At 27.8% G+C, this 24,996-nt stretch overlaps 2 protein-coding genes across 2 annotated transcripts in view; both read left to right on the forward strand.

Moving 5' to 3' along the window:
* The window catches only part of LOC122526139 (octopamine receptor beta-3R-like), a 56,592-nt gene extending 44,159 nt beyond the window's left edge, over positions 1–12,433 (forward strand). Inside the window, exon 3 of the mRNA XM_043649341.1 lies at positions 12,405–12,433. Coding sequence (XP_043505276.1) covers positions 12,405–12,409 — 5 coding nt within the window. The 3' untranslated portion in view covers positions 12,410–12,433. The remainder of the gene's footprint in view (positions 1–12,404) is intronic.
* Positions 12,434–12,562: 129 nt separating this feature from the next.
* LOC122525960 (octopamine receptor beta-3R-like) lies at positions 12,563–15,138 on the forward strand. Its single transcript, XM_043649000.1, has 3 exons — positions 12,563–13,303; positions 14,646–15,019; positions 15,135–15,138. Exons 1-3 carry the CDS (start codon positions 12,596–12,598, stop codon positions 15,136–15,138), a joined length of 1,086 nt encoding a protein of 361 aa, XP_043504935.1. The 5' UTR covers positions 12,563–12,595.
* Positions 15,139–24,996: the final 9,858 nt, after the last annotated feature.

A 24,996-nucleotide genomic window follows, 5' to 3' on the forward strand; every position in this document is an offset into this window, starting at 1 on the left:
AAAAACAAAGGATAAGCAATCGTTAGGCATCAAAAAAAGAACCAGATATTCTCTACCCTCCCGGTTCTTACGGTTATACCAACACGTACAATTTTCATTAACGAACGTTTTCTCTCAATTATTATCTTATTTGTTTAATTCGTTTTTTTTTTTAATAAATAAATCCCTCAATTTAAACTCATTAAACATATAATTAAAATATAGCAATGCATTTATTTCTAATTCGTTTTCGTTTTAAAACACACTACATCAATATCGTTAACGGTGTACTATTTTTAAAAAGATACTCTCACCGTATTTCTATACCAGTTAATAAAAAAGTATTTATTATCTTACAATTAAGAATAAAAGTATAAAAGAAAAACAAAAAGAGAGTGATTGAGAGAGAGAAAGAAAAAGAATGAATTTTTGTATTGCGTGTAACCCAAGATGGTGGTTGGGGGAGGAGAGAAGGTGGAACGGAGGGAGGCAAAAAATATATGGCACTCGAGTGAAGGGCAGAAATAAACGATTTTGTAAAGATAAAAAGTAAAATCGTTCTGAAAGCCAAGCAACATCGAATGGGTTGGTTGTTCGTGAACTTGAAGGCCGCTCGTTATTGTACTGAATCGATCGGTCGAATGGCGGCCGTCGGCTTGGCGCGTCAACTTGACTGCAACTGCAACTGCAACTGCTATTGATATTGCAAATTTCTTTTCTTTTTTTTTTTTTTTGAACTCGTTCAATCTATTTCCAAAAATTCTCTCTTTACAAATAATCTTTTTACTTCTTCTGTTCATTCTTTCATTTGTTTATTCCCAATTTGATTTTTATCCTTGACAAAATTTTTGATCATTGAACGAGAACTAGGACACTATTTACGTAACGAAACGATCATAATTCAACCAATTACATACGTTACAATAATATTTTTTTTCATTTTATTATATAAAAAAAAATAATAATGTTCGTTTTTTAAATAATTCTATATTAGATATTTATTTTTGAAGAGAGAGAGAGAAAATGAGAGATAAAAAAGAAAAGAACGATTTGAAATTTACCGAGTTAATAACTGCATTTATAATCATTATTTGTCATTATTTTATCTATTGAGATGATATAAAAGTTAAATCGAATTGCATAACATTTGATGTATATTTAATTGTCAGTGTTTACACGCGAAGATGTAATTTATGTTCTTTTATATTCGAATTCATTAAATAATATATCACGTGACATTTAATTCGTTTCTGTCGAATTGTTATATGTTAAAAAAAAAATTTAAAAAAAACATACAGGAATAGATACTAATTAAAGAATATCTCGCTGGATATTATGTATTATACGAGCAACAATTAAGTAACGAGATATGTATGAATTTAATATGCTCGCAAATTGAATACAACTTTTACTCTTTTTTTCTTCTTTAGAATTTTTTTTTTATTCCTGAATAATTCTGCATAACTTTTTCACTATCGCGAAAATGAAAGGACGATCGAGAACTTTGAAATGCTACAGAAATAATAATCAATAATAAATTGAAATAAAAGTAGCATTGCGATATTACACGTTGAATAATACGAAATAATTGTACATGCATGTTATACACGATTATATTATGCAATAAACGTCGTTTGAATATTTTTCATAAAAACGTTTCTTTTATCTTTGTCTCTCTCTCTCTCTCTTACTCTTTTTTTTTTTAATTCCTAAGTTATTTTATACGAAGGTTATTCGTGATTGTTAATTTTTTTTTCAACATTAATACACATATCTTATGGAAATTTAGAAATATTTGTATATTTGTAATGTTATTACCTGTATATAAAATTGTTCGTAATATTCAATAAATTTGTAACTTCGTTTTGTTGTCGACTAAAGATTTTCTACGGTTTCTATTGCATACAAATAAAAATGTTTATTTATTTGTTACAGACAAAAATGAATATTTAGAAAAATTCGTCAGATTCGCGATATGGAATACCTTTCGCTTGTTTATTTATTTATTTTTTTATTCAAAACCTGTAGCTATAAAATCAACATTCTCTTTGAATTTATACGATTGTATTTATTTTATTTTATTTTCATATATATATACACATATATATATAAAACATCTCCTATCAAAAAATCTTATTCGTATATAACTGGAATTCGAAACAAATTCGATGAAAATGAAATCTTATTAATTTACATTTGAACAAAAATTTTATTTTCGTTCGAAAATAGTTCCAGCCAAAATGTGCATTCCCCGTGCAAACGTTATTTTGTTTATATCTTTTCGACGAAACGGAATGTTGCAGTATCGGTGATAGAAGAGGAAAAAACATTCTCTAAAAAAGAAAAAAGAAGAAGACAAAAAAAAACAAAGCGATATAGAAAGAGAAGAAACACGCAGGATATGAATAATTATGAATTTATAAGAGTAGTTAAAAGAATATAAAAGTAAAACGCACCATTGACAAAATGCGACAACCATAAAAATATTGACAGATAAAAAAGGGACGACGTGGTAGGGGTGGGGTGGGGCTGGGGAGGGGGGGGTTGACATAAAAGTGTAGTGGAAAGAATGGAAAATAGAAGAGATGCGATAAAATATTCGAAGAGAACGAGACAAGGGGCTAGGGAGGGGGGGAGATATGAATAATTATAGATTTAGAAAAATCTTGAAAACGTTAAAAAGAAAAATGGTGGGAAGGGGAAAAGGAAGGAAATAATGGGACGAAGTAGTGGGTGGGGGTGGTGGGAGGGGATGGAATAGAAAAAAAGAATGGAATAAAAGGAATAATAGTGGCAAGAAAAGAATAAAAGATGCATTATACGTTAGATGGGAAAAGAGGGATGAGCATGAACGTGTGTGTGAGTGAATGAATGAGTATATGTGTGAGAAAGAGAGAGAGAGAGGCAGAAGGTAACGTGGCGCCGCGACACGTCACGACGCTCAGTCTACCGGCGTCGTTCGTAAACGTAACACAGTTTACTATGATGTGTCACGCGACGATACGAGCTTAGATTTCGTTTTCGTTTTCATCGTTGATAAAGGGGGGGAAGAAAGAAAGAAAAAAAGAAAGCAAGCAAGAAACAAACAAACAAAATAATTATACTAATTTTGACAAATTCGATAAGATATTTTTTTATCCTAGGATATATTATATAATATTTTTTTTTACATTATTTTGTTATTTTTTTTCGTTCTAGCCATCGCGTCTCTTTGACCAACCAGAAGCAAAAAAAAAACAAATCAATTCGATCGATAATTTATCTTTTTTTTTTTTAATTATTTGTTTACTTGTTTATTTATTTATTTATTTGTTTATTTATTCATTCATTTATTTATTTATTCGTGAATTATTTTGGAAGAAAAAAATTATTTGATTCTTTTAATACGAAAGGCATATATATGTATATATATATATGTATGTATGTGTATGTATATGTGTCATTATAGTTATCGATGTATTTATATATGTATAATTTTATTTGTGTACTTTGATATTTTTGGTTTATCTTTTTCTTTTCATTTAAATTTATCATTTCAATGTAATGTAATTTTGTTTATAATGGGGCCTTTCAACGAGAATGTTATCATTGAAATATTATAAAATGAATTGTTTGAATGTTAAAAAGTGTTTTAATGAAATTGATTTATGTCAAATTTGAAAATGAATGGAAGCACGTGCGTTCGACAACAATAAACGTGAGTTACGTTATAAATGTATGTATGTAAACAAATGTACATACACGGGTATGAGGAGGGGGAGTGAATATTTACACTTATGCATATGTATTTGGCGTGTGTATAAATTACATACATAAAAATATGTACGTATCGCGTAAAATATTATTTATATTAATTTATTCCTGACATGTTTTTCGTTTCAATTAATTAACACGCTTATCGTCATTCAGATCAGCTAAGGTTAGGGTTGATTTTTTTTTGTTGATATCTCTATCCTAATTTATATATTTTATTCCTACCATTCGAAATGTTCTTAATTAATTGGCAGGGCACGAAATTCAATTTACGTGATTTAAGAAGATACCACGAGAGAATTTATCTTCTCCCTTCGTGCTTGTAAATGAAAGTTCTCTTTTTTATTTTTTTCTGTTTTTTCTGTTTTTTCCTTTTCTTTTTTTTTTTTTTTTTTTTCGATTTCATCCAATTACTCGAATAAATCAGAAAATTCAAATCGAGACAACTCGTGATTACATCTGGGGAATCAAATTAAGCCGAAGAGTACTTACGATAACTTATAAATAGAAAAGGATTCTAAAAATATGTGGGAAGAGAGAGAGAGAGAGAGAGAGAGAGAAAGTTGATTAGTATTAAAAATAAATATTTCACGAGATAAGTATTCGATCAATTGAAATCTAATAATTGTAATAAAATAATAATATATTTGTACAATTATATATTCATTTAGATACTACTATTTTTAATATTTTCTTTTTTTTTTTTTTCGGTTGTACATATTTATATTGATGTTTTATTATCGTTGTTGTAATTTATTTTAGAAAATATCATCGAGTGAAACAACACGTACAAAATCTATACGATCATCTTTAAAAATAAGCATAAGTTAGGTGGCCAAGAAAAATGTGTACAAATGTTCGAGTTAGATGCCAAGTTTTCCTTTAGGTACATCATTATAAATGTAATAAATAGTTGAAAAGCTCGTTAAGTTGATATATATATATAAAAATATGAAAGTGAACCGACAACATAATCCCACACTGTCTACTATTTTCTTCCAAAAAACGACAAGGTAAAACAACCCCACGTTGGATTTAAAAGATTTATGCCAATCGATAGTTACTTTTAACGATGTTTTAACTATATTTCGAAGAAACGAAGTGTCCCCCAGTCGTGTTTCCATAGAAGAACCGTTCGATTAGTTATTTTTTTTTTTCTTCTTTTTCTCTTTATAAAATTAAACGCAAAACAGCAAATCATTTTTTCCCGAACGGGTCACCTATCCATCCGTTTTATTAACAACCCTCCCCCAATCCATTACGTTAAGCTTGATTTAAGTGATCTCATCGGATATTAGTAATTTAATGTTGCTAAACCAATATTGATTATTGAAATTAAATTATTTATAATAAAAAAAAAGAAATATTCAAATGTCGATAATTTTATTTTTAATTATTTTTTTGTTATTATTAATTTATCTTTTGTTTTTTTTTCCTATTTTTTCTTTTGCTTTTATATTTATACGAATAATTTATAACTCTTGTCAGGATCTGTCCAAAATTTGAATAACGCGAAACGTAGGAGTTATAGAAAGTAGATACTAACGTTTATCTAACAATAAGCTTCTATGTTTTATGTGTATATGTATATATATATATATACATACATACATAGAAAAGACGTTTTAAAGTCACGCGACGTGTACGACACCGTGGTGTGTCTTCTATCGGTTTTAATGTTTTACACTTTCTAGTTTGTGTTTATCTCAATTTCGCGATATGACCATTTTTTTATCTAACAGATCGTTTCACCGTAAAAAACATACAGAAACTTGTGTATATAAAGATATATATACATATGTAGAGGTATACGTTAAATGAACTCGAATTTAAAAACACTCTATCCTATCTCTCTTTAATGTTGGATAATAATATTAATCGGATATGTAATTGTAATCATTTTAACACGTGAAACATTTATTACAATATTGATATATTCGTTGTTTGTTTATGGGTATGCGTGAAAGATATTTTAAAAAATCGTTTCAATTATTTTCAAGTTTATTGTTTTGCATTTCAACAAAGTGATATTATAAAATAATTAAATGTTATATAAATTTAGGAGAGACTTCGTATATTAGTTTATTAAAGTTTATAATACTGTCTTATTTCATACTTTGACTGGCATAATTATTTCACATTTATTACAATATTGATATATTCGTTGTTTGTTTATGGGTATGCGTGAAAGATATTTTAAAAAATAATTTCAATTATTTTCAAGTTTATTGTTTTGCATTTCAACAAAGTGATATTATAAAATAATTAAATGTTATATAAATTTAGGAGAAGCTTCATATATTAGTTTATTAAAGTTTATAATACTGTCTTATTTCATACTTTGACTGGCATAATTATTTCACATTTATTACAATATTGATATATTCGTTGTTTGTTTATGGGTATGCGTGAAAGATATTTTAAAAAATCGTTTCAATTATTTTCAAGCTTATTGTTTTGCATTTCAACAAAGTGATATTATAAAATAATTAAATGTTTTTTAAATTTAGGAGAAACTTCGTATATTAGTTTATTAAAGTTTATAATACTGTCTTATTTCATACTTTAACTGGCATAATTATTTCATGAATGAATAATCATGCTTTAACAGTAATATATGTTTATAAATACGTATCTTTTGTACATATTACGGGTATATATTACAGGTACATATTACATATTACATTGTATCTTTTTATATTTATAGAATATGTAAACGGATATGTAAAATACGTATTAAGTATAAACCTTTTTCTATATTTAGTAATATAGGTCGATAACAAGCGAAAAAAAAAAATAGAGAAAAATTAAAAGAATAAAGAAGATAATTAAAAAAGAAAATAAAAATAATAATAATTTTAATAATAATAATAATAAATAAAAAAGAAAAAGAATATGTGTGTGTGTGTGTGTGAAAACGGTTCTCAATCGATGATTCGCTCAACGATGCGTTTATTAACCATTATAAGTTAAAATTTATTATATTGTGTAGTACGAAATTCATTTTTAACGAGCGATAAAACTGCGGTTAAACGCCAAAGGAATATTTGTTTAACGTTAACGATTAATGTTCGGGTAAAGAATAAATAAATCTATAGAAGGATAAAAAAACAGAAAGAGAGGGAGGGAGAGAGAGAGAAGAATTTTATGGAATATGAATTAACGTATGGGAATATTATTCTTTTATGTGTTTTGCATATATGTTTCTTTTCGTATTCTTTTTTTTTCGTCATTTGTTTTTTTCTTTTCAAATTGAAAACTAATTGGTCGATCGTGTGAAACTTCAATATTTGTTAAATGTATTCTACTATTAAATTTATTAATTTTGGTAACTTTAAAATTAACTCGGAAAATATATATTGCACAAATACATTGTTTTTATCGCAATTTGAAGCATCTTAAATTATGTTGAATGGACTTCGGTTCCTTCAAATTTTATAACGAATCTGATTGTTAATTTTGAAAGTGGCCTAACTCCATTCTTGGTAAGAAAACGCATATTATTCATTTAATAATTGCCATTATTTTAATAGGAACTGTAAATTGAACACCTTTAGATACACTTAAGCAACATAACTCTCATTGTTATTCTTTACGTATATTTTTAATTGCATTGAAACGCAAACCTTTAAATATCTCAATTTAAGGTTAAATGGAGTTAGGCCACTTTCAAAATAAACGACTCATATATATATATATCGAACTAATATATTTATAAACAAATTCTTCTGTCTACGTTAAATATTTTATCGAGAGACTCACTTACGATATATCCAACACTCATAAATAATAAAGATTTATTCCCATCGAAAGGACTGACTTTAAAACTGACTTAAATTCAATATTTTATTACTCGTCTCGGTGATTACTATAAATCCTTTTTTTTTTTTCTTAATCATCTTGTATACATTTTCAAGAAAAAAAAAACACAATAATCCAATTTCTCTGACGTAATAATATCATCAAAATTAATTAACAATTCAATATTACATTTAATAAAATTCTATTTTTTCTTTTTTTCATTTTTTATCATTTCTAACCGTTTAATACAATCTTACACATAATAAATATTTATACACACATACATTGATAGAAAAACATAAAAATGAAAGTGATCGTGAAAAAAAAGTAAAGAAATGAAATTTTTAACAGTGGATCGTTAATATCAAGGCCAAGTTCGTAGGAATTAGGAGGGCTCGTCAAGTGTCCTATCACAGCAACACTTAACTTATCGATTGTATCGAATCAACTCGAGTATAACTCGATTGCGTTCTGGTTAAAGTCATTAATCATCACGTTCTTCTATCTGTGTTTCGTTCGTTCGTTCTATCTATCATTCATAAATTTACTCGATTACTCTTACGGGGTAGTGGATAGGTGGGGGGAGGGGGGAAGGGGGAGGGGGAGGGGTAGTTGAATCTGTTATTCGAATATATGATCTACATACATACAGATTTTCTCTATTTTCTTTGAGCTTTGTTTGAGCTTTGTTTGAGCTTTGTTTGAGCTTTGTTTGAGAAAGAAAATGATTTTCGATTAGTGAAAAATTTTCACGCACTACGACGACAACGATTACGACGACTCTACGACGAAAAAGACGCCACAAGTCTTTCGTTTTGGCATTGAATGTCTCGAAATGTTGGCACAAAGCCACGAAGATTTATTAATAATAAGGTAGATTTTTGTTGAAAGTGTAACTCGATCATTACGAATCGACTTAAACGTATACGGGCCGGGCGCCTCTTCTGTTTGGCCTTTGCCAATTTTTTTTCATTTTCTTTTTTCTTTCTTTCTGTTTTTTTTTTGTTTTTGAGAAAGAGAGAGAGAGAGAGAGAGGTTTGTACTCGTTTTATTCTTTTACACATCGACCTCGACACCCTCTCCGTCCTCTTTCTCTTTCTTTTTCTTTTTGTATGATTTAGTTTCTTTATTTTTTTTACACGGAGATGATGCAGGAAAGAAATAAATTAATTATTATATTAATTTTGTAAAACACCGTGTGTTCGTGTTAAGATTTGTTCGTTTATATAGAGATATAATTTTGAAATAATATTACAAAAGATTTTTTTGATTTTAAACACTCGTGTGTTCGTTAACTTTTTTATTTTAAGTAATACAAAATAAGAATAATCTAATATTAAGTAAATTAATTATTATATTAATTTTGTAAAACACCGTGTGTTCGTGTTAAGATTTGTTCGTTTATAGAGATATAATTTTGAAATAATATTACAAAAGTTTTTTGATTTTAAACACTCGTGTGTTCGTTAACTTTTTTATTTTAAGTAATACAAAATAAGAATAATCTAATATTAAGTAAATTAATTATTATATTAATTTTTGAAAACACCGTGTGTTCGTGTTAAGATTTGTTCGTTTATATACAGATATAATGTTGAAATAATATTACAAAAGATTTTTTTGATTTTAAACACTCGTGTGTTCGTTAACTTTCTTATTTTAAGTAATACGAGATAAGAATAATCTAGTATTGAATTCAAGTAGTTACAATTGATTTTTATCTCTAGGGGATGCACGTACATGCAAAAAATTTGCTTTTACTCTTTATCTATTTTCTCGTTTCTACGTTTTTTCTTGTTGTTTCCTTTTTTTCTTGTTTTTTGTTCTTCATATCGATTTCATGTATTATTTCGTTACGAACATTATCGTTTCTGAGAACAAACCGTGCAAGAATAAGACGATAAATGTTGAATTGTTATTGTCAATTAATCGATCGAATTGATAAAAGGAAAGAAAAAAATATTATTTATCGATACTCGTTGGAGTATTTCGAAAACATGTGTGCTGGAATCGTCCGACGATGATCTTTAAGATAATCGATATTTTAGATAGATATAATCTACTTGTTTAACGAAAAATAAATCTGCGATAAATACAGGAAATTACGTATTTCAATAATATCGTATGAGCTAATAAGCCTAATCAAGATTTTTATTCCTCCGAAGAAATTAATTAATTCTTCCAACAGCTAATAATATATATTTTGTTGTTTTTTTTACTCTACCTTCAGAAAATTCAATATCAAAAATGAATTTTCTATTTTATTTATTTTTATACAAATACTTCGTTCTTTATTTATTTTTCGTTTTTCTTCTTTTTTCTTCTACTTCTTTTTTTTTCTTTTTTCTTTTTTTGCTTAAAGAAAAATATTTAAGAAAATCTTTTCAACGACAACGAGAAAAAAATAAAAAAAAAAAAAAAACAAACCTTTCAAACTTTATCGTATTTATTTAACGTAATAAAAATCAACGAATTTGAAATCGGCCAAACCGAGAATTCGAAAAAGGAAATAAAGAACGTTTGGAACTACTCTCCGTTTAGCCTTGTTTTACGGTTGAACAATTTTTCCGAACTCAATGGAGAAATCGTCGGGAAAATATTTACAGTAGGGCGTTATACAAATTTATAAAACACAACGTTCTTCCAGTGGCGTCTCGGTTCCCAACGAAATTGCTTTCGAAAGCATTTTCCTCCCTTTCCTTCTCTTCCTCCTCCTTCTCCGCCTCTTCCTCCTCCGCCCACGCCCCCATCTCCTCCCATTTTTAACCACCCCTCATCCGACACCCTTCGCCATCTCTCTTCTTTCCACCTTAAAACTCACTTTAACTGCATTTTTTTCTCTCTCATTACTTTTCTATATCTTTTTCTTCTATCTTTATCTTTATTTTGTTTATCTTATATATTTTTTGTTGTATCTCTCCTCTCTTGCGAGTTTGTTTTTCTCTCTATTTATCTTGTTTTTTTCTTTTTTTTTTTTTTCACATACAATAATCTCCCCATTTACGCAGTTTCCCCTCCATTTATTTACGTGGATTCACTTTACTACCAGAACCCTTATGTCACCGCGATACGTTGTTGGGGGAAAAACATAAATTCTGGGATTCCCTGATGGTGTAATTTATTTCGTAATTACGTAAAACATGTTTAATAATCTTTAGTAATTAAAAAAAAAAAATTTGTGAGATTATTAAAATACTGGCAATCGACGAGAAGGGATATACTGCTAAGAAAATTATTAAGAACAAAAAGGGTACGCCTTGTTTTTTTTTTTATGGAACCATAATAATAATAAATATAAAATGAATATAAAAATAAAAAGTAATATAAATATAAATATTTAAAAATAATATAAATAATATTTAATATAATAATATTTGAAATAATATAAATATAATATAAAAAAAAAATAATATAAAAATAAAATATAAACCATAATAATAATAATATTAAACGGTAGAATTATCATACGTTTATTAATTCAATATTTATATTTTTTTAATTTCCTTCTAATCCATTTAATTCTATTTATTAATTTTCTTCTTCAATATTTCTATCTCTCTCGTTTCCTATTTTTATTTCTTTATTTGTCAATTTGTATGAGTGAGTCTCATAGATATCACGAACGTGAAACGCGTATAAGTGTGAGTAAGCGGAAAAATATGAATCGGAATAGATAGAATATAAAAAATGTAAACAAATAGAAGAGACGTAGGATAGATAAAACAAAAAAAAGAGAGAGAGAGTGTGCGTGAGCACATGTGTATTGTGTGAGAGGAAGAGAGAGAAAGAAATAATTGAAAGGTTGCGTACAACGTAAAATCTAAAAGTCAAAACCGAGTAATATTATTGGATATTGCATAAATCAAATATACATATAATATATATTTTAGTTGCATATATTACAAAGTTTTAGAATTATTAATATAAAATAGTATATAAAACAATCCATTTCTTTCACTTTTCCCATAATTATAATACATTTATATTTCTTATTTTTTTTTATTATTATTTTCAAATTTTTATTTAATAATTTTTAATTATTATTAATTTTTAATTTCTATTTATATAATTTTTAATTATTTATTTTAATCTCTTTCTTTCTCTTTCTATTATTATTTTTATTTCATACACCTATCTTTTATAATTTGTATTTCTTCTTTTTTTTTTATTATTATTTTAAATTTTTATTTAATAATTTTTAATTAATATTTTTAACTATTATTAATTTTTAATTTCTATTTATATAATTTTTAATTATTTATTTTAATCTCTTTCTTTCTCGTTCTATTATTATTCTTATTTCATACACCTATCTTTTTATAATTTGTATTTCTTCTTTCTCTGTCTGTCTCATTTTTTTAATCTTCTTTTCTTTCTTTATTTTTCTCATTATGTATTTCTATCTATCTGTCTATATATCTATATCATCTTTTTGTACGACTGTCATATATATATATATATGTGTGTATGAATGTATGTGTCTATCTTTTTTTCGTGATATCACACCCTCGACGCTCATCAAGCTCTCTCACTTTCTTTAGTCTTTTTGTCGTGATTCCATCGAAACAAGCGTGCTTCCTATCTAACGATTCTCGTTATATCTAGGAGCTTTCTAACATTTACAAAATCACACGGCTTCGGACAATTATTTTCAAGAATATCCTTCGACACTATATACATATACATATATCTAACGATCATATTTTTCGTGATATTTCGAAAAGAAAAAAAAAAATAATAATAATTAAAGAATACTCATTGAAAGGTCACATTCACTATTTTCATAGTTTTATGATCTTTACAATAAATAATCAATGAAATAAATTGAATCCGAGAGAACGTATAAAAACGTAACGTAATTAATTCGTTAGATTAAGACACGATCGAAGATTAATAAAAACGTAATTGGAAAAAAAAGTTCGATGATACTTCTATCCGTAATTACGTGCGTGTTATAAAAAGTACTCGCGGTTAATTGATAAAAGAACAAAAAAAAAAAACAAGGAAAAATAAAAAAAGACAAATAATGATAGAATGAAGTCAAAAAGTGTAAAAGATTGTAATGGAAATTAGTGAAACGTCGGATGAAGAGGACATAGAAGGATACATTGTAAATAGTACTAAAGTTATATCAAGATTTGATTTAGTGGATGTAATTGAATCAACGATTAGGAGTGTCATTTTAGAAGATGTTACCGTTGTTGGTAAGGAAAAAGATGAGAAAGAAGAGACGACGACTACGACTACTACTACTACTACTACTACTACGACAACGACGAGTGATGATAGAAACATATATTTGACTATTGTGAAAGGTGTAATAATTATCGGTATTATTTTGACTGCACTTATCGGTAATGCAATAGTCGTTGCAAGTGTTAGAAGACATCGTAAATTACGCGTACCAACAAACAGATACGTCGTCAGTTTGGCTGCTGCTGATTTTTTAGTCGCAGTCTGTGCTATGAGTTTCAATGCATCCGTCGAATTGTACGGGCATTGGATTTTCGGTCGTACGATGTGCGACGTATGGAATTCTATGGACGTTTATTTTTCTACAGCATCCATCTTACATCTATGTTGCATCAGTGTTGACAGATATTACGCTATCGTAAGACCATTAGAGTATCCTGCTATTATGAGAAGAATCACTGTAACTTGTATGTTAGCAAGTGCTTGGACATTGCCAGCATTTATCAGCTTTATTCCTATTTTTATGGGATGGTATTCCACCGAAAAACATCTCAATTATCTTCGTGATAATCCACAGGTAGAAATTCATTTTCCTTACCTTTGTAATCTTTATAGAAACGATAAGATCGTGTTTGGTAAATTGGTTATTGAAAAAAAAATAAAAAAAGAATTTATTAGAATTTTTTTTCTTTCTTTTTTTTTCATTAATTATTATACATCGAGAAAATGTTTGTATTTTATTTATCACTTGAAAAAAAATAACTATGTCTTATTATATATTTCTTCGACTAGTTCTTATTTTATTTTCTACGATTAAATAATTAATATTCAAATAATTGAACTATCAATTCAATTCCTCGTTTGTTCTCTCTTATTTGTTTTCATTTCTTAATTTGTATAAATTATATTAAAAAGAAGGAAAATAAGATAGAGTAAGGTCTCGCAAAAGATTATTATTATTATTATTATTATTATTATTTTTGAAACTAATTGAAAAATGATTGCCAACATCCATGATTATTTTTATTCTTTTTTTTTTTATGGTGTAATGCATAATTCGTATTTTAACGAGGGATTTCATTAGTCGCGGTTTTGAAACGTTGAAGTCGTAGCCTTGACTTAAGTGAGAATTTCGAAGCATAATACGTATAGTAGTGCATAAAGCAAGGTGGCACGAAGAAACGTTCCTATGTAATTTTGAACTTTCCCTTTAAATGCGTCTCCTTCCTTGGCCTCACTTTTCAACGGTGATCATTAACGTCTCTCCTTCATTCTTTTCTTTCTTTTCTTTCTTTGGAATGAGAATTTTCTCTCTCTCTCTCTCTCTCTTAAATTTATCTTTCTTTTTCTATCTAGTGAAATGATCCTTGACAATGATTTCAAACGATAAAACTAATCCGAAAGAAAAATCCACTACCCCGATCTTATCGTTTTTCTCTCTTAGGTTGGTTAATACAAAAAAGAAAAAAAAAAAGAAAAAGATCGATTTCCTATTAAAGTCTTTTTTCTTCTTTGCTTTGTTTTTCTTTTCCCTTTTACTCAATTTTTAATGATTAATTTTTTTAAATTAAATTATATTATATTATAATATAAAATAATTGAATGATATACGATTAAACGTAATGATATTATCATATTATATTATATTATATTATAAAGTAAAAATATTATAAAGTATTTTATATCTGTGATCGTGCGCGAAGAAAATAATTCATAATTAAAATAATAACAATATATATATTATGTAACGTGAATTTTGATTAAAGCATCGAACATGTATTATATAGATCGTATGTTAAAAAATTATATATCAAATTAAAGTAAGAATATTATTGTTTTATTTGAAATTGAGGAAATATATAATATGGATAGAAAAGGAGATAGAAAAAATGAGAAAAAAAGTGAATTGTGATCGTTAGGTATGCTCGTTTGCTGTGAATCGGCTGTACGCTTTAATAAGTTCCTCAGTCTCCTTCTGGATTCCTGGTTTAGTGATGATCGTGATGTATTTCAAGATTTATAAAGAGGCAGTTAGACAAAGGGAAGCATTAAGTCGTGCATCGAGTAATACCATATTAAACAATATACATTTGCATCGTATGTCTACGTCGAGAAATCATTCTAGAGCATCTCATCAACTTTTGTTACCACCGAGCAACGGCGTAGAATTTGGAAGAACGAGAACACAGTCTTGCGCCTCTGCTGCAGAATTGAACCTTGAGAATGGTGAGTTTACAGTTTTTAATCAACTCTCACTAAAAGAGAGAGAGAGAGAGAAAGAGAGAGAGAAAACGTACAAAAAAGTTTATGGGATTACGTTATTTTATTTATTGTATATACGGAGAGGAATGTTTTGCCTAAAGGGATTTTAATGGTTCATACAATGAATTTTTGAAATTTAAAAATAGGTAGATCGTAGTAATATACTTCGAATGTGCAATCATGTTTCCTTTTTTTTTCTGTAATTTAATACACAAAATAAATAAAATTAATAAATAATATAAATAATATTAATAAATAATATAAATAAAATTAATAAAAATATAAATAAAAATAATAATAATAATAATAATAATAATAATAATAATAATAATAATAATAATATAAATAAAATTAATAAATAAAATTTAATAAATTAAGATTTTATTTATGAATTATGTTTTTTGATATATTGTGTAAGAATATTAGGATTAATAATATGTATTTTGCATAATTTGTATTTGCCTAAAGGGATTTTAATGGTTCATATAATGAATTTTTGAAATTTAAAAATAGGTAGATCGTAGTAAGATACTTCGAATGTGCAATCATGTTTCCTTTTTTTTTCTGTAATTTAATACACAAAATAAATAAAATTAATAAATAATATAAATAAAATTAATAAAAAAATAAATAATAATAATAATAATAATAATAATAATATAAATAAAATTAATAAATAAAATTTAATAAATAAAAAGATTTTATTTATGAATTATGTTTTTTGATATATTATGTAAGAATATTAGGATTAATAATATGTATTAGGTTGTCCCATAAGTTCCTTCCTTTTTTTTAATGCGACATCAATCGATATGATGAAGTCATATATAACATGGCGGGGGAAAAAACTTATGGGACAACGTAATATTTTATATTTTTCCAGTGTTAGTATTAATAAGTATACAATACTCTCTATGCAATATCATAAATTTTAAATAAAATAATATAATAAAATAAAAGATCGTAATATGTTTAAAATAACATAATTCTTTAATAAGCTTGAATTTTTCTCTTTACAATTCGTTGTAATAATATTTCAATAAAAGATTCAGGACAGGTAATTTGTTCGACAAATTTTCTCGAAAAAGTATGTACAATATAAATATAAAATAATGTTTCTATAGAACTTCATCGATTGAAACTTTTTACTCCTCTCGGTGTATGGAAGATTTCATTTATAAAATTTCGAAAGTTTCGTTTACATTAGGAAAATGTGTGATGGTAGTAAATTTTCTTTATGAATTATTGCCTTAAACGAAAAGCGAACGGTCTGTAATACTCGTGACATGAAATATTAAGTCAGTGTGAGATAAGCTTGAGATATACTTAGTTGGATCGTACTACCTACCCTCCATCCACTTGCTAAAAACTTTACGACTTTCTATCGTGATTCCACGTGTAAACGTTGAAGTTTAACGAAGGATAGTTAAAAGACGTGGATTAAATCGAAACTAGGCAAAAAGCGATCTTCTATCAGTTTCTTTTTTTTTTTTCTTTTTTTTGCTTTTTCCATTTTAAATCCAACTAAGCTAATTATTATGCATAGAAAAAATTTTCAAAAATAATATCCAACGAATTACAATTTTTTCCTTTTTTTTTCTTTCTCGTTGAAAAATTTATAATTATAATTATCGTATATTTTTATTTAATCGATTATTTTAATTACAATATAACATTTTATGTATTATCAAAGTTTGTTTATATTATAATATATCGCGATTGTATTTTATAATTATTATACAAAATAATTCAATATTATAATAGTTTTGTTTCGAAATATTTATTAAGTATATTATTACGTTAAGTATTATTTTATTATAGTTTGTTTTTATTAAATAATATATATGACTGTTATAATATTCACAATTTTTATATATATATATACATAAATATGTTTTTTACAATAAGTCAAATTAAACGGATACATCTAAATGTTTATAATGGAGATCGACAAAACTAGAAAAAGTAATAAAGAAGTAGATTTAAAAGTTGCATCATGCGAACTTGGCATTTGGCAATCGCATATTGCATGAAAGTTTTACCACGAATATGCATCCTACATACTGATCTACAGTTTCAATTCAGTGAAAAGGAACGGGGGGGAGGAGGGTGGATGGTCGAAAGAACGGGGGAAACCTTATCATTAAAGTACCAACTGTATTATTACATTTCGTGAATGTAATTGACTTCTTTTTTTTTATTTCTTTCTCTTTTCTCTCTTACGTTTCTTCGCGAATTACAAAAATGAAAAAAAAAGAAGAAGAAAAAAACCAACAAAATAATAAAAATACACTTTGTAATATTGTATCATTTCTACGCACACAATATTTTGATTTTTATTTTATTATTTATATTTTACTTTCTCTTTCTCACTCTTCGTAGAATAATTTTAATAACGTTTATTGTAATAATAATAATAATATGTATAGGTATATTTGTAATAATAATCTATATATATAAAAAACTTGTGTGTGTATTTATGTACGCACGTAAGAAGTTATACTTCTTTGCCGTACCAAAACGAACATAACCTCAATAACCTCAAAAATAACTTCAAAAAAAACTTCGAAGAAAAAAAATAACTTAAAACAAAAAATAATAATATATATAAGAAAAAATAAAAAAAAACTGGTGTGTGTACTTATGTACGCACGTAAGAAGTTATACTTCTTTGCCGTACCAAAACGAACATAACCTCAATAACCTCAAAAATAACTTCAAAAAAAAAACTTCAAAGAAAAGAAATAACTTAAAAGAAAAAAATAATTATTATTATATATATAGAAAGGATAAAAAAAAGAAAAAGAAAATATCAAAATATAGATATCATCCACATTTAATAAGAGAGATATATCGAATTACTTGACGCGTCAACAGTCATGGCGCGGTTACAGCATTAGTTCTCGCTTCGATTATTTAAGTAAAGCAGCGCTAACTACGATTAGTATTGGATGGGTGACCCGCTTGAGAAAAAAAGGGGAAGAAGAAGAGAAGAAGACAACTTCATGCCGTAAATTTGAAATCACTCCCATCACATTTTCCCAAACGCACCAAAAGAAGTATAACTTCAAAAATGAATGTTTATCTGTATGTCTTTTATAGAATCGTAAACTATGCATTTGATCATGTGATGATCTTTAACAAAGTTGTTGTGCATGAAACCCACGAAGGTTTTTGAGTTGGTACGACCATTTTTGTTTTTTTGTTTCTCACATGGGCAGCTCTATGTAGCCTGCTCACGCGTCGGAAAACCTTCCGATTTATTCGTTTACGCAGCAGATGGAAAAACAAGAAATATTGTGTATCCCACAGCACTTCAATAAACATCGAATTGAAACGAAACGCTGCAATGTCACCATTTTTTCGAAATGAACAAAATCAATAAAATGACTCAAAATGCATTGAATATTTGTGAATATTTGTCTTTCCTTCAAATTTATTTTAGTTTGTAGCGTAGCAACGCGCGCAGGATACAGCTAGTATATTATAAACTTAGATCATATTTTTAATCCTATTTGGTGAGCTATGTTGAGATGATTTAACGCACGACTTAACGTTTAAAAAACTTCAACATATATTTTAATATTTTATATATCTTTATACATGAAAGAAGGATATTTGTTAAACATTAAATTAAGTATTGGTGTTTCGTGTTTGTGGTATTAAATGAAATAATCCATAAGATGCAAATATCACACAATAATATGTGGTTTTATGTTTTCCGTTAGGTTTTATTCATTCAAAGCAAAGTTTGCAATCCTTCTTAACTACTGTTAGCATAACATTGTAACTTCTCATTCTATTATAGTCCTTCCCACGTGCTAGATTCTGAACTTTTTAGCCCTTCCCATTACCTATCCATAAATGGGTGTATAAAAAAAGACGAATTTATAATTAGAAATTTTTGTACGAACTGAACTAAAGTTATTTGAGGGATTTGTTCTTTTTTTTTTTCTTTCTATAGAATAATATTCGATAATATCGATTATATATATATATATATATACAATTGAAATTGTATATAACAAATTATTCCTATTAAAAAGTTGAATGAAATAAAATGAAACGACGATTATTAATCGTCCTTCAAAAGCACGTAATCAGTCAGTTTGGTCGGCCTTCTTATGTCATTTAGAAAATTTAAGTACTCACGCACTTATTCACTTTAAGCAGTTATAAGCGGTTATTATTAGCAACGTTAACGGTTCCTTACGATCTCATTAATTATTGTTTAAATTAACTTTTAATTTTCTTTTCATTCCATTACGAACGTTGTTTCTCTTTTCTTCCTCTTTTTCTTTTCTTTTCTTTTCTTCTATTTTTCTCTTTAAAATCATACTAGTCACACACTTTCAACAACTTTCGTCGTTTAAATTACAGTAGCGGCGAATCTTTATTAAAAAAAAAAAAAAAAATAAAAGGAAGATTGCATTACTTTTCCAGAACGATTACGAGACGATCTCGTAGAAAGTTGATCTCGTGGTTTTAACCGACGTTAATCTCAAGCCATCATGTTTTCTGACATTCGATCGGATAATAAGTTATCTCACTCGGTGGGATGAAATTCCAATGAGAATACTCAAAGCAGGGAGATGAGAGAAAGAAAGAGAGAGAGAGAGAGAGAGAGAAGAGAAATGTTATCTAACTTTTTCGTACGTTTCATTCGAAAATGTATAAATCTTTTTATCTATCTATCTATCTCTCTCTACATATATATATATATGTATCTATGTATCTAACAATCTATCTTTCTCTTACACTTCATTCTTTGATTTTCTTTTTTTCTTTATCATCATCCACTTTCTTAAGATTTTTCTTTACAAAGTTTAAACTACTTTTTTTCCAATCGAACGTTTTCTCGAACTTTTTCTTCCTTTTTTTTTTCTTTTTTTCTGTCTCCCTCATTTTTCTTTTTCTGCATCGAAGTTACGAGAGTAAATACGAAAAAAAAGAAAAGAAAAAAACGGAATTGTTGTTGAAAAAGAGATAATCGTATTTTTTTCTTCTTTTTTTTTTTTTTTTTTTTTTTTTTTATATCATTTTACATAAAACGAGATTGTTACAACCAACGAAACTATTGACGTAACGTACAAAGTATTAAAATGTTTCTCGTCAGAGCGAAATATTAAAGCTCTATGTCAGTCGTCGTGTGTATGCTATAAACTTGAATTAAAAAAAAAAGAAGAAAAAAAGAAAAAAAGAAATGGAAAAAGAGAAAAGGAGAAGAAACGAATATAAAAAAAAATTAAATTAAAAACATGAAGATGAAAAAAAGCAACAAAACTTTTCTCGTTCCGTCTCTCTATCGCGTCTGAACTGTAATTGGAAAAGTAAGGCTTATTACTGAAAAAAACAAAAAAAAAGAAGAAGAAAAAAATAAATAAAAGAAAAAAAGAAGGAAAAATAATATAAAAATTTAGTATTAATAATTATTATGATATAAAAAACAAACAAACAAAAAAAAAGAAAAACAGAGTAGAGAGTACGGGATATTTGAAATTAAATTCGTGGGGGTGGTGGTAGTAAAAGGTGGAAGTGGATGATGCGCGATAGGTGAACAAAAAACGCACCTGTGCAAATTGCATCAGATGAACGGGAAATGTGGCGAACAATTAAAAACTTTTATCTACCTTTTTCCGTGCCTGCGATATTAAACTAATAAATTTATATATTAAGAAAAAAGGAGGACAAAAAAAAGAAAGAAAGAAAGAGAGAGAGAGATAGAACTAATTAGTGCAAACGAAATTGAAGAATTTTGTTTGTTAAAATTATCGATAAGAATAATTGTGTTTATCGTTAAATTACTTTTATTATTTTCTTTTTCCCCCCCATGGAATTTCGAGAGAATTAATATCAAATTTGTCAAGTTTTTTTGGCCAAAATATTTCGTACGAGTAATATAATAACCATTTAAACGTGCTTATTATAGACAATTTATGTAATTATTATTATTATTACCATTATTATAGCACGATAATCTTGAAATAAATCAGTAAACGATATATGATCATGAAACATTTATTAACAATAGCTAAACAATAATAGTCTGTAATAATATCGTTTGATAATTCTCTCAAGGGATAGATGCTAACTAAAATGGACAATATTAAAATCAATGTTTAACTTAGCACGAAGAATCGTGTTTGCACAACATGATTGCATAATTACTTAAAATGTAATTGACATAGACACACTCTCTCCTTCTCTCTCTCTCTCTCTCTTATCTGTCTGTTAGTCTGTTTGTCTCTCTTTCTCTCCGTAGGATGTTCTGCAAATTGATTTCTGTCTCGGTTGATCAGTTTATTCTATCATTGCGTTTATGCGAACGATACGTCATATATATATATATGTTGATGATAATATGTATACGTGTACATATGTGTGTATGTATGTGTGTGTGTGTGTGTGTGTGTTTGTATATAGATATATTTATGCGTATAACGACGTTCTTGTTAGCATGTATGCGAATACATTTAACGGTGTATTTATACGTATGTGTGTGTGTGTGTGTGTGTGTTTGTTTGTATATATATATAACTTTATATTTGTGCGTATTACAACGTTCTTGTTAGCATGTATGCGAATACATTTAACGGTGTATTTATACGTATGTGTGTGTGTGTGTGTGTGTGAACCCTTCTACGTTCACAAACCATGTTCACACGTGCAGAATTTAACTATTGTATCCTACCGTGTTTATCGGCCTTTAATCGCGTTTCACGAGCTCCTGCATTACGAAATCATTCGCCTGATAGGCCAGTCAACGCGGGCCAAACCCGGAACTTTTCTTGTTTATGCTTCAAAATTTGACCTAAGGGTAAGTTGACGACGCTGAATCGAATGGTGCTAATTATAATAAAATCAGCAACCGGCATCTTGGGGAAAAAGGGTAAAAAAGGGTAAAATATAGCCTTATCTTAGAATCTAGGCATTTAATCGAAAAAAGTTTCAAACAAAAGTTGTAGAGAATTAAAATATACATAAAAAATGTTCTATGAGTTATCTTCGTATTTTCAAAAATAAGCGCATAAAATTGGATTGAAGATGGGAACAAAATTTAAGAGTGGGAGAAGCAAGCTTATCCCTCCGTCGCGTTTTACACGCGAGCGAGCTAGTATGCGTGCGAGCGTCCGTGTGCACTAATACACAAACGAAGGATCTTCGGCAATCTTCGGGACTCTCGGTCTTGAATGCAAGTGCGAGTGAGAGAACAAACCAATACTTCTCTCTTTTTATTTATCATGCGATAACGAGTATTATTGTCCTTGGCCATCGATTGTTGAGCCTTCTGATATTTCTCTTTTATATTTTTCTTTCGGTAGCGAGAATTTTACGTCTTGGCCATCGAGCGTCGAGCGTTTTGTATACGAGTGCGAGTGAGAAAGAAAACCGATATTTCTCTCTTTCTATTTTTTCTTTCGGTAGCGAGAATTTTTCGTTTTGGCCATCGTGCGTCGAGCGTTCTATATCTATATATCGGCGTATAAGCGCGGCATTTTAAATCGAATCTTGATGCTTATGGCACGCCGTTTCTTTATTTATTGTCAAAAATAATGAACCTTGAGTAAAAAAAAAATAATTCATTTTAACAGAAACTATTATTATTTAGTTGAGAGTAAAAATAATGAATTAATTTTGTGTCTCGCCATAAAATTAATTAGAATAATTAATTGATATAAATTCTTTGCCTCACAAAAATTTATTTGTATATCAAATTGAATACGTATTCTTTTAAGACGAAATTTAAAATTTAAATATTTTTCCTATTAAATTATGTATTTTATAAAATTTTAAATTACTGACTTTTTGTCTCGTAAAAATTTATTAGTGTATCAAATTAAATACATATTTGAAAAAGAAGAATTTTATATCCACACATAAAATTAATTCAAGATATATATGAAAGGATATTCTAAAAACGTGGAATTTATTTTTTGTCTATACATAATTTTAATTCATTTTTATTATGTTATAAGAAAACAGTAATGCATTCCGATTCATCTTCGAAGTCTTAAGAATTGTACGAAAAAATTGAGCAATTATCAATTGGTGCGTTAGCGTAAGTAGTAACGTCTTCGCTTCTCGCGCTGGGTTTATTAACGTTCGATTCTTCGTGGGGGAATTATTTTTTTTATAAGTTTTTCTATCCTTAGGTTATATAAATTGTTTTTACATTTCCTAATTTCTAATTATATATAGAAAAAAAATTAAAATTATTACAAAAAAATTAAAAGCAATAAATTTTTTTACATCTGCACAAATAAAGAAGTTTATTATTAAATTACAAATTCATCCTGTAAATATCATCCTAAAAAATGTCTCGTTTCGGCACGTTAAAAATTAATTTTGTTATTTATTGGATATTATTTAATTTATAATTAGTAACTTTATTACTCGCGTAATAATGTTGATTTCTTAATAAATTTATATCGTTAGTGCAAAATTTGAAAAAAATCTGAGGTGGACTCACTGACCGTCTCCTTGTTAAGGATAGAAAAACTTATAAAAAAAAATTCCCCCGCGAAGAATCGAACGTTAATACCAGCGCGAGAAGCGAAGACGTTACTTACTTACGCTAACGCACCAATTGATAATTGCTCAATTTTTTCGTACAATTCTTAAGACTTCGAAGATGAATCGAATGCATTACTGTTTTCTTATAACATAATAAAAATGAATTAAAATTATGTATAGACAAAAAATAAATTCCACGTTTTTAGAATATCCTTTCATATATATCTTGAATTAATTTTATGTGTGGATATAAAATTCTTCTTTTTCAAATATGTATTTAATTTGATACACTAATAAATTTTTACGAGACAAAAAGTCAGTAATTTAAAATTTTATAAAATACATAATTTAATAGGAAAAATATTTAAATTTTAAATTTCGTCTTAAAGAGAATACGTATTCAATTTGATATACAAATAAATTTTTGTGAGGCAAAGAATTTATATCAATTAATTATTCTAATTAATTTTATGGCGAGACACAAAATTAATTCATTATTTTTACTCTCAACTAAATAATAATAGTTTCTGTTAAAATGAATTATTTTTTTTTTACTCAAGGTTCATTATTTTTGACAATAAATAAAGAAACGGCGTGCCATAAGCATCAAGATTCGATTTAAAAATGCCGCGCTTATACGCCGATATATATAGATATAGAAACGCTCGACGCACGATGGCCAAAACGAAAAATTCTCGCTACCGAAAGAAAAAATAGAAAGAGAGAAATATCGGTTTTCTTTCTCACTCGCACTCGTATACAAAAGCTCGACGCTCGATGGCCAAGACGTAAAATTCTCGCTACCGAAAGAAAAAATATAAAAAGAAATATCAGAAGGCTCAACAATCGATGGCCAAGGACAATAATACTCGTTATCGCATGATAAATAAAAAGAGAAGTATTGGTTTGTTCTCTCACTCGCACTTTCATTCAAGACCGAGAGTCCCGAAGATTGCCGAAGATCCTTCGTTTGTGTATTAGTGCACACGGACGCTCGCACGCATACTAGCTCGCTCGCGTGTAAAACGCGACGGAGGGATAAGCTTGCCTTCTCCCACTCTTAAAATTTTGTTCCCATCTTCAATCCAATTTTATGCGCTTATTTTTGAAAATACGAAGATAACTCATAGAACATTTTTTATGTATATTTTAATTCTCTACAACTTTTGTTTGAAACTTTTTTCGATTAAATGCCTAGATTCTAAGATAAGGCTATATTTACCCTTTTTTACCCTTTTTCCCCAAGATGCCGGTTGCTGATTTTATTATAATTAGCACCATTCGATTCAGCGTCGTCAACTTACCCTTAGGCAAATTTTGAAGCATAAACAAGAAAAGTTCCGGGTTTGGCCCGCGTTGACGGCCTATGAGGTATTATAATACCGTGTATACCCGATTTTTCTTTGTGATAATATTAAATAATTATACCGACGGAGAATAACATCGTGTACGAAATTACGAGTATAAAGGATTCGTAGTCCGTGATTTTAATGG

Source organism: Polistes fuscatus, unplaced genomic scaffold (genome assembly GCF_010416935.1).
Source record: "Polistes fuscatus isolate 324 unplaced genomic scaffold, CU_Pfus_HIC Scaffold10, whole genome shotgun sequence".
Taxonomy (NCBI): Eukaryota; Metazoa; Arthropoda; class Insecta; order Hymenoptera; family Vespidae; genus Polistes; species Polistes fuscatus.

What these genes read in the sequence shown, in the direction of transcription:
- LOC122525960 (XM_043649000.1), top strand. Translation starts at nt 12,596, where the DNA reads ATGGAAATTAGTGAAACGTCGGATGAAGAGGACATAGAAGGATACATT. An exon ending in ATCTTCGTGATAATCCACAG is followed by an intron (nt 13,304 to 14,645) that starts GTAGAAATTCAT and finishes TGTGATCGTTAG; the next exon opens with GTATGCTCGTTTGCTGTGAA.